This window comes from Oncorhynchus kisutch, linkage group LG16 (assembly GCF_002021735.2).
Source record: "Oncorhynchus kisutch isolate 150728-3 linkage group LG16, Okis_V2, whole genome shotgun sequence".
In the NCBI taxonomy this organism is placed as follows: domain Eukaryota; kingdom Metazoa; phylum Chordata; class Actinopteri; order Salmoniformes; family Salmonidae; genus Oncorhynchus; species Oncorhynchus kisutch.
The window spans coordinates 7690315-7702779 of record NC_034189.2 but is presented as its reverse complement, the minus strand read 5'-3'; the positions used below and the strand labels follow the sequence as shown (position 1 = coordinate 7702779).

Below are 12465 nucleotides of genomic sequence, written 5' to 3'. Positions count from 1 at the left end.
TTCGGCCCCTTTGAACTTTGCGAACTTTTGCCACATTTCAGGCTTCAAACATAAAGATATAAAACTGTATTTTTTTGTGAAGAATCAACAACAAGTGGGACACAATCATGAAGTGGAACGACATTTATTGGATATTTCGAACTTTTTTAACAAATCAAAAACTGAAAAATTGGTCGTGCAAAATTATTCAGCCCCCTTAAGTTAATACTTTGTAGCGCCACCTTTTGCTGCGATTACAGCTGTAAGTCACTTGGGGTATGTCTCTATCAGTTTTGCACATCGAGAGACTGACATTTTTTCCCATTCCTCCTTGCAAAACAGCTCGAGCTCGGGGGGCCGAATAAGCAAGGGGGCCGAATACTTTCGCAAGGCACTGTATCTGGGATAATCTATATTTCCGTCAGCGCAAAAAGACTAGGGCCTGAAGGGCAGCATGGGCTTAGAAGGGTTGCAGCCAAGCTTCAGGGATTCATCCGATACCACATCAGTCACCGGGCTTCATTAATAAGTGCATCGACAACATCGTCCACACAAACCGTAGGTACATACGCCAACCAGAAGCCATGCATTACAGGCAACATCCGCACTGAACTAAAGACTAGAGCCGACGCTTTCAAGGAGCGGGACGCTTATAAGGAATTCTACACCCTCTGGCGAACCATCAAAAAGGCAAAGCGTCAATACAGGACTAAGATAAACTCCTACGACACCGGCTCTGACGCTCATCTGCACTTATACGGTAAATTGTGCAATATTTAATGTAATAAATAAGATTAACTATCATAAATCTGTCTGAATTTGAGTGTTTACAGTTCTCCAACCCTATCCCTCAGCTGTTTAGCAAAACAGTGGTGGGTTCCCACTTTGTAGTTGTTTTAACTGCAGAGGGGTACACTACAAAGTAGGATCGAAGAGTTAGACAGCTAACTTTGATAAGCAACCAGAGGGCTACACTACAAAGCAGGATCGAAGAGTTAGACAGCTAACTTTGATAAGCAACCAGAGGGCTACACTACAAAGCAGGATCGAAGAGTTAGCCTGCTAACTTTGATAAGCAACCAGAGGGCTACACTACAAAGCAGGATCGGAGAGTTAGCCTGCTAACTTTGATAAGCAACCAGAGGGCTACACTACAAAGCAGGATCGAAGAGTTAGCCTGCTAACTTTGATAAGCAACCAGAAATAACTATTGATTTTCTAATTCACTTAGTACCCTACACTTCGATATATGTTTTTTGGGTTGTTGAGTCAATCAGACCACAACCCTTTCATGCTTATCTTTCTAAAACATTATTTGAGAATATTTTGGCAAGTTAAATGACTAACTTGCCAAATCATACATTATAGTGTACACTTCTGTTTGTAGTGTACACTTCTGTTTGCCCCTTTCAAAATGAACAAGTAGCTACAGGAAAATTGTATACATTAGCTCAATAGTTTGACATCTTGCCTCCATTTATCAATCTATGCATTTTAGTGTTTTACACTTCTCCATCCCTTAGATTTACCTGTTGTTGTCTGAACTGCAGATTGGCCCTTTTTCATGAACAAAGCAGCAACAGCCAATATAAATACATTATATCATTACTGTGACATTGGACTGGGCAGGATCAGGAAGACAGGTTAGGTCCACAGGTGTATCTCAATACTCTCTTAGTCTCCTCTCTATGTATATGTCCTCAATTGGTCCACAGGTGTATCTCAATACTCTCTTAGTCTCCTCTCTATGTATATGTCCTCAATTGGTCCACAGGTGTATCTCAATACTCTCTTAGTCTCCTCTCTGTGTCTATGTCCTCAGTTGGTCCACAGGTGTATCTCAATACTCTCTTAGTCTCCTCTCTGTGTCTATGTCCTCAATTGGTCCACAGGTGTATCTCAATACTCTCTTAGTCTCCTCTCTATGTCTATGTCCTCAGTTGGTCCACAGGTGTATCTCAATACTCTCTTAGTCTCCTCTCTGTGTATATGTCCTCAATTGGTCCACAGGTGTATCTCAATACTCTCTTAGTCTCCTCTCTATGTATATGTCCTCAGTTGGTCCACAGGGGATCTTGGGTGTATCTCAATACTCTCTTAGTCTCCTCTCTATGTATATGTCCTCAATTGGTCCACAGGTGTATCTCAATACTCTCTTAGTCTCCTCTCTATGTATATGTCCTCAGTTGGTCCACAGGGGATCTTGGGTGTATCTCAATACTCTCTTAGTCTCCTCTCTATGTATATGTCCTCAATTGGTCCACAGGTGTATCTCAATACTCTCTTAGTCTCCTCTCTGTGTCTATGTCCTCAGTTGGTCCACAGGTGTATCTCAATACTCTCTTAGTCTCCTCTCTATGTATATGTCCTCAGTTGGTCCACAGGTGTATCTCAATACTCTCTTAGTCTCCTCTCTATGTATATGTCCTCAATTGGTCCACAGGTGTATCTCAATACTCTCTTAGTCTCCTCTCTATGTATATGTCCTCAATTGGTCCACAGGTGTATCTCAATACTCTCTTAGTCTCCTCTCTATGTATATGTCCTCAATTGGTCCACAGGGGATCTTGGGTGTATCTCAATACTCTCTTAGTCTCCTCTCTATGTATATGTCCTCAATTGGTCCACAGGTGTATCTCAATACTCTCTTAGTCTCCTCTCTATGTATATGTCCTCAATTGGTCCACAGGTGTATCTCAATACTCTCTTAGTCTCCTCTCTATGTATATGTCCTCAATTGGTCCACAGGTGTATCTCAATACTCTCTTAGTCTCCTCTCTATGTATATGTCCTCAATTGGTCCACAGGTGTATCTCAATACTCTCTTAGTCTCCTCTCTGTGTCTATGTCCTCAGTTGGTCCACAGGGGATCTTGGGTGTATCTCAATACTCTCTTAGTCTCCTCTCTGTGTCCTCATTTACTTTCTTTGTGGTTGTTTTTGACATGCCTCAGCAGATTAGTCTTCTGAGTGAATATTTTATCACAGACTGAGCAGCAATGCTGTTTCTCTCCTGTGTGAATCCGTTTGTGTTTGATTAAGTTTCTCTTGACACTAAATCTTTTCTCACAGTCTCCACAGCTAAAAGATTTCTCTCCTGTGTGAGTCCGTATGTGTCTCCCCAGGACCACTTTCTGACTGAAGCTTTTCCCACAGTCCCCACAGCTAAATGGTTTCTCTCCCGTGTGAGTCCGTATGTGTCTCCCTAGGACCCCCTTCTGACTGAAGCTTTTCCCACAGTAACAACAGCTAAAAGGTTTCTCTCCTGTGTGAGTCAGTATATGCTTATTTAGGTGGTCCTTCAGACTGAAACTTTTCCCACAGTCACAACAGCTAAATGATTTCTCTCCTGTGTGAGTCAGTATGTGCCTCCCTAGGACCCCCTTTTGACTGAAGCTTTTTCCACAGTCAAAGCAGATAAATGGTTTCTCTCCTGTGTGAGTCCGTATATGATTATTTAGGTGGGCCTTCTGACTGAAGCTTTTCCCACAGTCACCACAGCTAAATGGTTTCTCTCCTGTGTGAGTCAGTATATGCACAGTTAAGTGCTTCTTCAGACTGAAGCTTTTCCCACAGTCACCACAGATAAATAATTTCTCTCCTGTGTGAATCAATATATGTGCCTTAAGGGACCCCTTCTGATTAAAGCTCTTCCCACAGTCACCACAAATAAATGGTTTCTCTCCTGTGTGAGTCAGTAGATGCACAGTTAAGTGTTCCTTACGATAAAAGTTTTTCCCACAGTCTCCACAGCTAAATGGTTTCTCTCCTGTGTGAGTCCATATATGTTTGGTTAGTGACCCCTTGTGTCTGAAACTTTTATCACAGTCATCACAGCTAAATGGTTTCTCCCCTGTGTGAATCAATATATGCCTCCCTAGGTCTCCCTTCTGACTGAAGCTCTTCCCACAGTAACCACAACTAAATGGTTTCTCTCCTGTGTGAATCAGTTTATGCATGGTTAGGTTATTCTTGATACTGAAGCTTTTCCCGCAGTCACCACAGCTGAATAATTTCTCCCCTGTGTGAGTCCGTATATGCATAGTTAGGTTCTCCTTGCGATAGAAGCTCTTCCCACAGTCACCACAGATAAATGATCTCTCTCCTGTGTGCATCCTGATGTGTCTGGACAGATATTTCTTTAGTTTGAAGGTCTTGCCACAAACAGGACAGGTGAAAGGTTTCACACCGTGACAGAGTCGGACGTGGGCCTTTAGTTTACAGGTGGATTTGTAGTGTTTATTGCAGAATCTACATTCACTGAGTCTCTTCTTGGTGAGAGTCACATGCTTCTGCAGATCAGCTTTCAGAGCAAAAGATTCACCACAGTCACGGCAGCTGTGAGTTTTTCTAGATGTGGTGCTGGGTTTGGAACAGTGTTTTTCAAATGGTGGACTGGGATCTAATGGTGGACTGGGATCCAATAGTGGACTGGGATCCAATGGTGGACTGGGATCCAATGGTGGACTGGGATCCAATAGAGGACTGCTGTCAAGTCCTACTGTGTAGCTGCTTACAGCTGAGTTGTGTCTGTAGGCATTGTTTTGATTACCTGGAGGGTCACAGGGAATGTAGAGACCCTTTAGGTGGGTCACAGTGACAAAGGGTGTGAGATCCACTGGTTTAGAGTCTCTCTCTCTGTTCTCCACAGTCTGGGTTTGGGGATGAGTCAAGGACTGAAGTGGGTCCTCCTGATCACATTCACTTTTCACACAGGAAGGAGAGAATATGGAGTCTTTGGTAACAAAGAGCCCTTGAAGCTGCTCTTCCTCCTGACTGGTCCTGACTTCCTCCTGTTCCTCTTTAATCTGTTTGGTCTCTGGGTCCTCCTGCCCCAGACTGGGGCTCCACTCCTGCTCACAGTGCTGCTGCTCAGGGGGAACCTCCTCTTCAGAGACAGAGAGCTGCAGGGAGTCTGGAGGGAAGGAGAGGAGGAGCAGAGGTCATCTATAAACCACATAATTAAATAGAACAAATCATACAGGTGAATTACAGCTCTCTATGATTTAAAAAATAAATTGTAAACATGCTTTTTTGGCATGGATGTCTATGAGCGACACAGCCTTTAAACACAGCCTTTAAACACAGTCTTTAAACACAGCCTTTAAACACAGCCTTTAAACACAGCCTTTAAACACCCGGTAAACACAGCCTTTAAACACAGCCGGTAAACACAGCCGGTAAACACAGCCGGTAAACACCCGGTAAACACAGCCTTTAAACACAGCCTTTAAACACAGCCGGTAAACACAGTCTTTAAACACAGCCTTTAAACACAGCCTTTAAACACAGCCCTTAAACACAGCCCTTAAACACAGCCCTTTAAACACAGCCCTTAAACACAGCCCTTTAAACATGTCTGAGTGAAGTTATCTGGGTATTTTCTCTCATTCCTATAATGGAACACTGTAGCCTTGTTTCAGCCAGGTCAGCAGGGGGGGGGGGGTAAACACACCGCTGCCCATGTGGACAAAAGCCCCGCCTACTTTCTGTATAACCGATAAACAAAACATTGGTTTGTGTTAAAAAACAAAACAATTAAAAAGTGTATATTTTGTATTTTTAAAAGTTATTTAGGAAAATTAGGAATTTGTTATGTTCGAGGTTTCCAAACCCCTTTATTACAATCAAGGATCAATTGTTTCTAGATCAAAACGTTTCACATTTTTACCAAATCATCGTCCTCAGCTAAAACAAAATGGACGTCGAATTACTTCCATGTAGCACTGGAGTCAGAAGGGAAACATAAGGATGAACTTCTAGAAATAGAGTAAATTCAAATAGAATTTTATTCAACATTCGTCAATGGAAAAATGTGTGACGATGCTGTCCAACCAAGCATTGGTACGTCACTGTAATTTCTATCCAATCACAGTAAAATTATTTTTTAAAAGCTACTACTTAAAATTGTCTGAAAGCCTAAAAGGTGTATTCATTTAGTAGAACTATAGCTAACTATCAGTAGATCTATGTACAAACCTATTCTACATAGTTGTATCTCTGGTGTCCTCCGCAGCAGTCTCCGTAGCCGATCATTCTCCTCCTGGTACTCTGCTACAGTTTTCTCAATTGCACCAAAAATCTCCACAGCAGCAGATGCCGTTAAACATTCATTTAACAACACACTCAACAACTGTAGTTTAGACGTTTTCAGTGGACTGAGAGTTGGGTATTCAGCTAGTACGGCTTCTTGACATGGGTTCTCCAGATCACATTCACTTTTCACACAGGAGGTAGTGAATATGGAGTCTTTGGTATCAAAGAGCCCTTGAAGCTGCTCTTCCTCCTGACTGGTCCTGACTTCCTCCTGTTCCTCTTTAATCTGTTTGGTCTCTGGGTTCTCCTGTCCCAGACTGGGGCTCCACTCCTGCTCACAGTGCTGCTGCTCAGGGGGAACCTCCTCTTCAGAGACAGAGGGCTGCAGGGATTCTGGAGGGAAGAAGAGGAGGAGCAGAGGTCATTTATATACTACAAAATGAAATAGAACACTTCAATTATAGATCTCTGATCAACAGGGCTTTCGGGAAGTATACATTACAGACTTATTCAACAATATATATATATTTTTTAAAGGAAATCCTCAGCAATCTACACACAATAACCCATAATGACAAAGCGAAAACAGGTTTTTAGAAATTTGTGCAAAAAATAAAACGGAAATACTTCATTTGGACACCAACTCATTCAATGCTTTTTCTTCATTGTTTACTATTTTCTACATCAAATCAAATTGTATTTGTCACATACACATGGTTATTAGCATTAGTTTACAGCATATTGAATATAGTAGGCTATGGTTAGCATTAGCATTAGTTTACAGCATGTTGAATATAGTAGGCTATGGTTAGCATTAGCATTAGTTTACAGCATATTGAATATAGTAGGCTATTGTTAGCATTAGCATTAGTTTACAGCATGTTGAATATAGTAGGCTACTGTTAGCATTAGCATTAGTTTCAGCATATTGAATATAGTAGGCTATGGTTAGCATTAGCATTAGTTTACAGCATGTTGAATATAGTAGGCTATTGTTAGCATTAGTTTACAGCATGTTGAATATAGTAGGCTATGGTTAGCATTAGCATTAGTTTACAGCATATTGAATATAGTAGGCTATTGTTAGCATTAGCATTAGTTTACAGCATATTGAATATAGTAGGCTATTGTTAGCATTAGCATTAGTTTACAGCATGTTGAATATAGTAGGCTATTGTTAGCATTAGCATTAGTTTACAGCATATTGAATATAGTAGGCTATTGTTAGCATTAGCATTAGTTTACAGCATATTGAATATAGTAGGCTATGGTTAGCATTAGCATTAGTTTACAGCATGTTGAATATAGTAGGCTATTGTTAGCATTAGTTTACAGCATATTGAATATAGTAGGCTATGGTTAGCATTAGCATTAGTTTACAGCATGTTGAATATAGTAGGCTATGGTTAGCATTAGCTTACAGCATGTTGAATATAGCAGGCTATGGTTAGCATTAGCATTAGTTTACAGCATGTTGAATATAGTAGGCTATGGTTAGCATTAGCATTAGTTTACAGCATGTTGAATATAGTAGGCTATGGTTAGCATTAGAATTAGTTTACAGCATGTTGAATATATATATATATACACACAAGATACAGTATATGGTATTGAGTGCAGTATATACATATGAGATGAGTATGTAAACAAAGTGGCATAGTTAAAGTGGCTAGTGATACATGTATTACATAAAGATGCAGTAGATGATATAGAGTACAGTATATACGTATACATATGAGATGAATAATGTAGGGTATAATGTAGGGTATGCTATTCTACATTGTAGAATAATCATGAAGACATCAAAACTATGAAATAACACATATGGAATCATGGAGTAACCAAAAACAAGTGTTAAAATAAATCAAAATATATTTGAGATTCTTCAAAGTAGCCACCCTTTGCCTTGATGACAGCTTTGCAGACTCTTGGCACTGTCTCAACCAGTCTTGAGGTCCTGTTTTTGCTTTGTCATTATGGGGTATTGTGATGTCATTATGGGGTATTGTGATGTCATTATGGGGTATTGTGATGTCATTATGGTGTATTGTGATGTCATTATGGTGTATTGTGATGTCATTATGGGGTATTGTGATGTCATTATGGGGTATTGTGATGTCATTATGGGGTATTGTGATGTCATTATGGGGTAGTGTGTGTAGATTGATGACGGGAGAAAAACAATTGAAACCATTTTAGAATAACGCTGTAACGTAACAAAATTAGGAAGGAAACAAAATCAAGGGGTCTGAATACTTTCCACTGTAGATGCCTTTCTAATCATTTTACAATGCAAAGATAAATAAACCGGTTTTAGCTGTTCTCACTCACAGCTAATTATTCCATCTTGTTGTTATATTTAGTTAACCGTTTAATTTAGTTTTAATGAATAAAAGAGTCACGAGGCTTTTGCTTTCTTGTAATGCAGATACATACACCATTAGAAAACAGCGTCTATTCATGGAAAGTTTGCGAGGATAAGCAAATCAAATCAAATCAGCCCCTGTAAGAGCTCAACTCTCAAGTCAAGTTTATGTTTTGATAAATGTTGAGTTTTGTGTGGAAAATTGACATAAGCATGTTTTGGGGTTCTGTTGGAAGAAATTATAGCTGAAATGATGAATTATGTATACATTTAAATTAGAACCATTTCTTTTAATACTATTATGTTATGGTATGAAATGTATGGGTTCTTGGTTAAGCTGTTACTGAAAATGTAATTAAAAAAATTAATTGTCTGTTCCATGCGGGAAAGGGAGAAGGAGGGCATATATCTTTTCAGACAGATAAGAATGTTTGTTTGATGTTCCATTAGTGGAGGAGAAGATGTCTTTTAGACAGATTGGAATGTTTGTTTTATGAGGGGAGTGGAGGAAGATCTCCAGACCTGAAGACACTGCGCTATTGTGTGGATCGGAGAGGGTGTGAGAAACGGATGATGTCATTTTATGTTGTCTCTTTAAAATGTAAGGTCCTTTGTATTTTTGGTCAGTACTCTCTTGAATTAAAAACGCTGTTACCTGAGTTTAAGACCGGGGCTCTGTCCATTCCTATAATAATAATATGGGTTTTACAATCCCATAGAATGCATTGACGGAGTAATTAATTCTGATTGGTTGGGAAATAATACAGAGGAATTTAGAATTCCACTGACAGGTTCATAAAAGAGGCACCTAATGCTCTGTGGCTACGTCAGGAATTAGTTTCAATTCTAAGAAACAGTTTCACAGTGATTTATTTCAGCAGTATGTACCGGTATGTTAAAAACATCCCTGCTACCGCCACCAAATATCAAACTTAGTTTGAAGTGTTTTTGAGGAAGTTTCAACTTGCAATGGAGCATTTCCTGTAGCGGTCCGACCGTTTCCATGCACGGATTTAAACACTGCTAGCTAATTATGCTAACTCTAGGCTGAAGTAAACTGTATTCCTGGTCCGACTGTTTCCATTCAAGGGTTTAGACACTGCTAGCTAATTATGCTAACTCTAGGCTGAAGTAAACTGTATTCCTGGTCCGACTGTTTCCATTCAAGGGTTTAGACACTGCTAGCTAATTATGCTAACTCTAGGCTGAAGTAAACAATAATTCATTGTAGATTCTGACACAAATCCATTGTAAGGGGCATTTCACCCCAAATATGATTTTATCCCTTTGATAAACTATCCCCCTGAAGGGTTCCTACTTCATCCTCTCTGCCACAACATATGAATTCAGACACTGGTCTCATCACGGGGAAAAAAATGTCATCATTGAGGTATTGAGTCACCATTTTATTTCAGCGGGCTGTCTCTCATTGAAATAACTTCTAAGTCTATTCACAGTACTATTGGGCTGGGACACTGACAGGAGAAACCTGCTGAATGATCAGAGAAATGATAGTCGAAGCAATTCTTTTTTTCGGCTTATTTACAGAAAAACAAGTCCTGGATGCTTTGCTAGCGATAGACAACAAGAAATACACAGCAGCCGACCAATTTGTGTGCAGCTCTTTTGTTATCTGATAAATGTATTTTCAGTGTAAACCAATCAGGGTTTAGGGCTGGGCATCCAATCAGGGTTTAGGCCCAGGGCATCCAATCAGGGTTTAGTCCTGCACTATTACAGCAACCACTGAGAATCTCAATACTTTAGACACTAAAATGACATGTGCTGCTTTGTTTGTGGACTTGTCTAAAGCTTTTGATACGGTTGATCACACTATTTAATTGAATAAAGTTGTCCTCGATAAGCCTGAGGTCTGACGCCTCTTCATGGTTTCAGGACTATATCAGTGACAGAACTCATGGTGATTGATGGGGTTCAGTACATCAAGGTGTTCTGAAGGATCTGTTCTTTTCCCTATTTAGATAAATGCTATTGGTCAATCTGTTAAAAGTGGTACATTTCATCATAAGTGGATTATACTATTATGTACTCAATTGCCCCCCTGCTGACCTGGCTGTGACAAGGCTACAGTCTGATTACCCCACCCCCCCCTGCTGGGACAAGGCTACAGTCTGATTACCCCCCCCGATGAGACAAGGCTACAGTCTGATTACCCCCCCTCCCCCTGCTGAGACAAGGCTACAGTCTGATGACCCCCCCCCCCCCCTCCTGCTGACCTGGCTGTGACAAGGCTACAGTCTGATTACCCCCTCCCCCCGCTGAGACAAGGCTACAGTCTGATTACCCCCTCCCCCCGCTGAGACAAGGCTACAGTCTGATTACCCCCCCTGCTGACCTGGCTGTGACAAGGCTACAGTCTGATGACCCCCCCCCCCCCCCTCCTTCTGACCTGGCTGAGACAAGGCTACAGTCTGATGACCCCCCCCCCCCCCCCTGCTGACCTGGCTGAGACAAGGCTACAGTCTGATTACCCCCCCCAGGAGATTTCCCTTCTTTTTTCATTGAATTCAGAGCCCCTCTAATTTCTTCGATTGACACAGGTGAATCGCAAACTGAGTGGAAATCCATCCTCAATAACAGGGATATCATTCTGAATGTGGCAAATGTAGCTTTCACAACCATCTTCCTGAAATGGTGAGTTGTAAAGGTTTTCATAAAAGGAATTGACAACTGTTGATATTGTAATGGGATCTTTGCATAAAACCTCATTCATTTTGAGTGCTGTTGTAGATTTTAATTTTGTAGTTTCTCTTTTCAAGTGCAAAGAAATTAACCTCCGTTTCTTCCCCCTCTTCAAGCCATTTTGCTCTTGATCTTTGACAGATCTGTGTAAAACTGTTCTCATTCTAGTGGTAAAGATTTGTGACTTCCAAAATTGCAAGTAACTTCCACAGGAATGAGTTTCCTGAAGGACAAAATCTACTTTATTGAGTTTACAATATAACAAAAAAGCTTTTCTTTTTTTTTGTAAGATCTCTCAAACCCTTAGCATTTAGGCTAACGATATTGAGTGAGTTTAAAACAAACTCCTACATAAAAAATATTTTAAAAAGAGACAAACTAGACAACAGATGTGAAAAAAAAAAGTGGCCTGTGTGTGCCTCTGGAGGGGTCACGACCACATTTTCGAGTCAAGTATAAATAGGCTCTTAGCTCCCCTTAGACGTAACCGAGTGCAGATAGTAACTGTACGCTATTTCAATCAGCTTTTCGTCACAAAGACAACTGTAACATTAAAACAAATTATAAATAATTCTTAAAATTGTTGAAATGGTGATCTCTTACAAGTTTCATTAATTGAGTAGAACTATAGCTAGCTATAGGTATAATTGAATACGTTTACAAACCTGTTCTACATAGTTTTATCTCCGGTGTGATCCGCAGCAGTCTCCGTAGCAGAGCATTTTCCTCCTGGTACTCCACTACCGTTTTCTCAACAGCTTCAAAAATATCCACATCAGCCGGCGTTAAACGATCATTTAAAAACAAACTCAACAACTGTAGTTTAGACATTTTCAGTGGACTGGGTGTTTGGGTAGCCTATTTAGTTCAGTCGATATGTCTTTCTTTACTCCACAAAAGGAATGCAAAACCAACAAACTCATCTCCAATCCTACTTCCGTGTTGTAGTGAAATCATTTTTAGAAAACTCAATGGTTCTAGTGAGGGGTCAGCAGCGCCCCCAGCTGGATGGAGGTTTACTGTGCAAGGCAACCTACAGACCAGCCGTAAAAGCAAACGACGACTACATGTCGACAAAACGGTGGTTGTCATAAGTATAGGACGATCTGGGAGAATCAATGATTAAAATCGGGAGTCGACTGAATATCATTACTCTATATAAGATTAAATCAATATCGTCAATGAGCCGCATTAGGTCAGAAGGGATAAGAAACACTATCGGAGAAATGCAATATGTTTTCTTGAAAGCAGATTTGAAATAGATCAATATATTTGATATAATCTGGGCTTTTACTACAAGATCCAGACCAGTAATAAATTCAGGCTGGGGTGTGAATCATTTCTGAAGGTGCCGTATGACCGGTGTAGATTGCGTTATGTTTT

The 12465-nt window shown here is 40.4% G+C and overlaps 1 protein-coding gene across 1 annotated transcript; it reads right to left on the bottom strand.

Moving 5' to 3' along the window:
- Positions 1-292: 292 nt before the first annotated feature.
- Positions 293-12031, bottom strand: LOC109883230 (oocyte zinc finger protein XlCOF6-like). The gene is made up of 3 exons (XM_031791686.1): positions 11748-12031; positions 5958-6407; positions 293-4893 (listed from the first exon to the last, which is right to left on the bottom strand). Exons 1-3 carry the CDS (start codon positions 11911-11913, stop codon positions 2894-2896), a joined length of 2616 nt encoding a protein of 871 aa, XP_031647546.1. The 5' UTR covers positions 11914-12031; the 3' UTR covers positions 293-2893.
- Positions 12032-12465: the final 434 nt, after the last annotated feature.

Bases quoted from the DNA above. Each gene is read 5' to 3' on its own strand.
- LOC109883230 (XM_031791686.1), bottom strand. From the start codon at position 11,913: ATGTCTAAACTACAGTTGTTGAGTTTGTTTTTAAATGATCGTTTAACG. The intron at 6,408-11,747 runs GTTTGTAAACGT...TCTTCCCTCCAG, and splicing joins GATAAAACTATGTAGAACAG to AATCCCTGCAGCCCTCTGTC. The intron at 4,894-5,957 runs GTTTGTACATAG...CCTTCCCTCCAG, and splicing joins GATACAACTATGTAGAATAG to ACTCCCTGCAGCTCTCTGTC.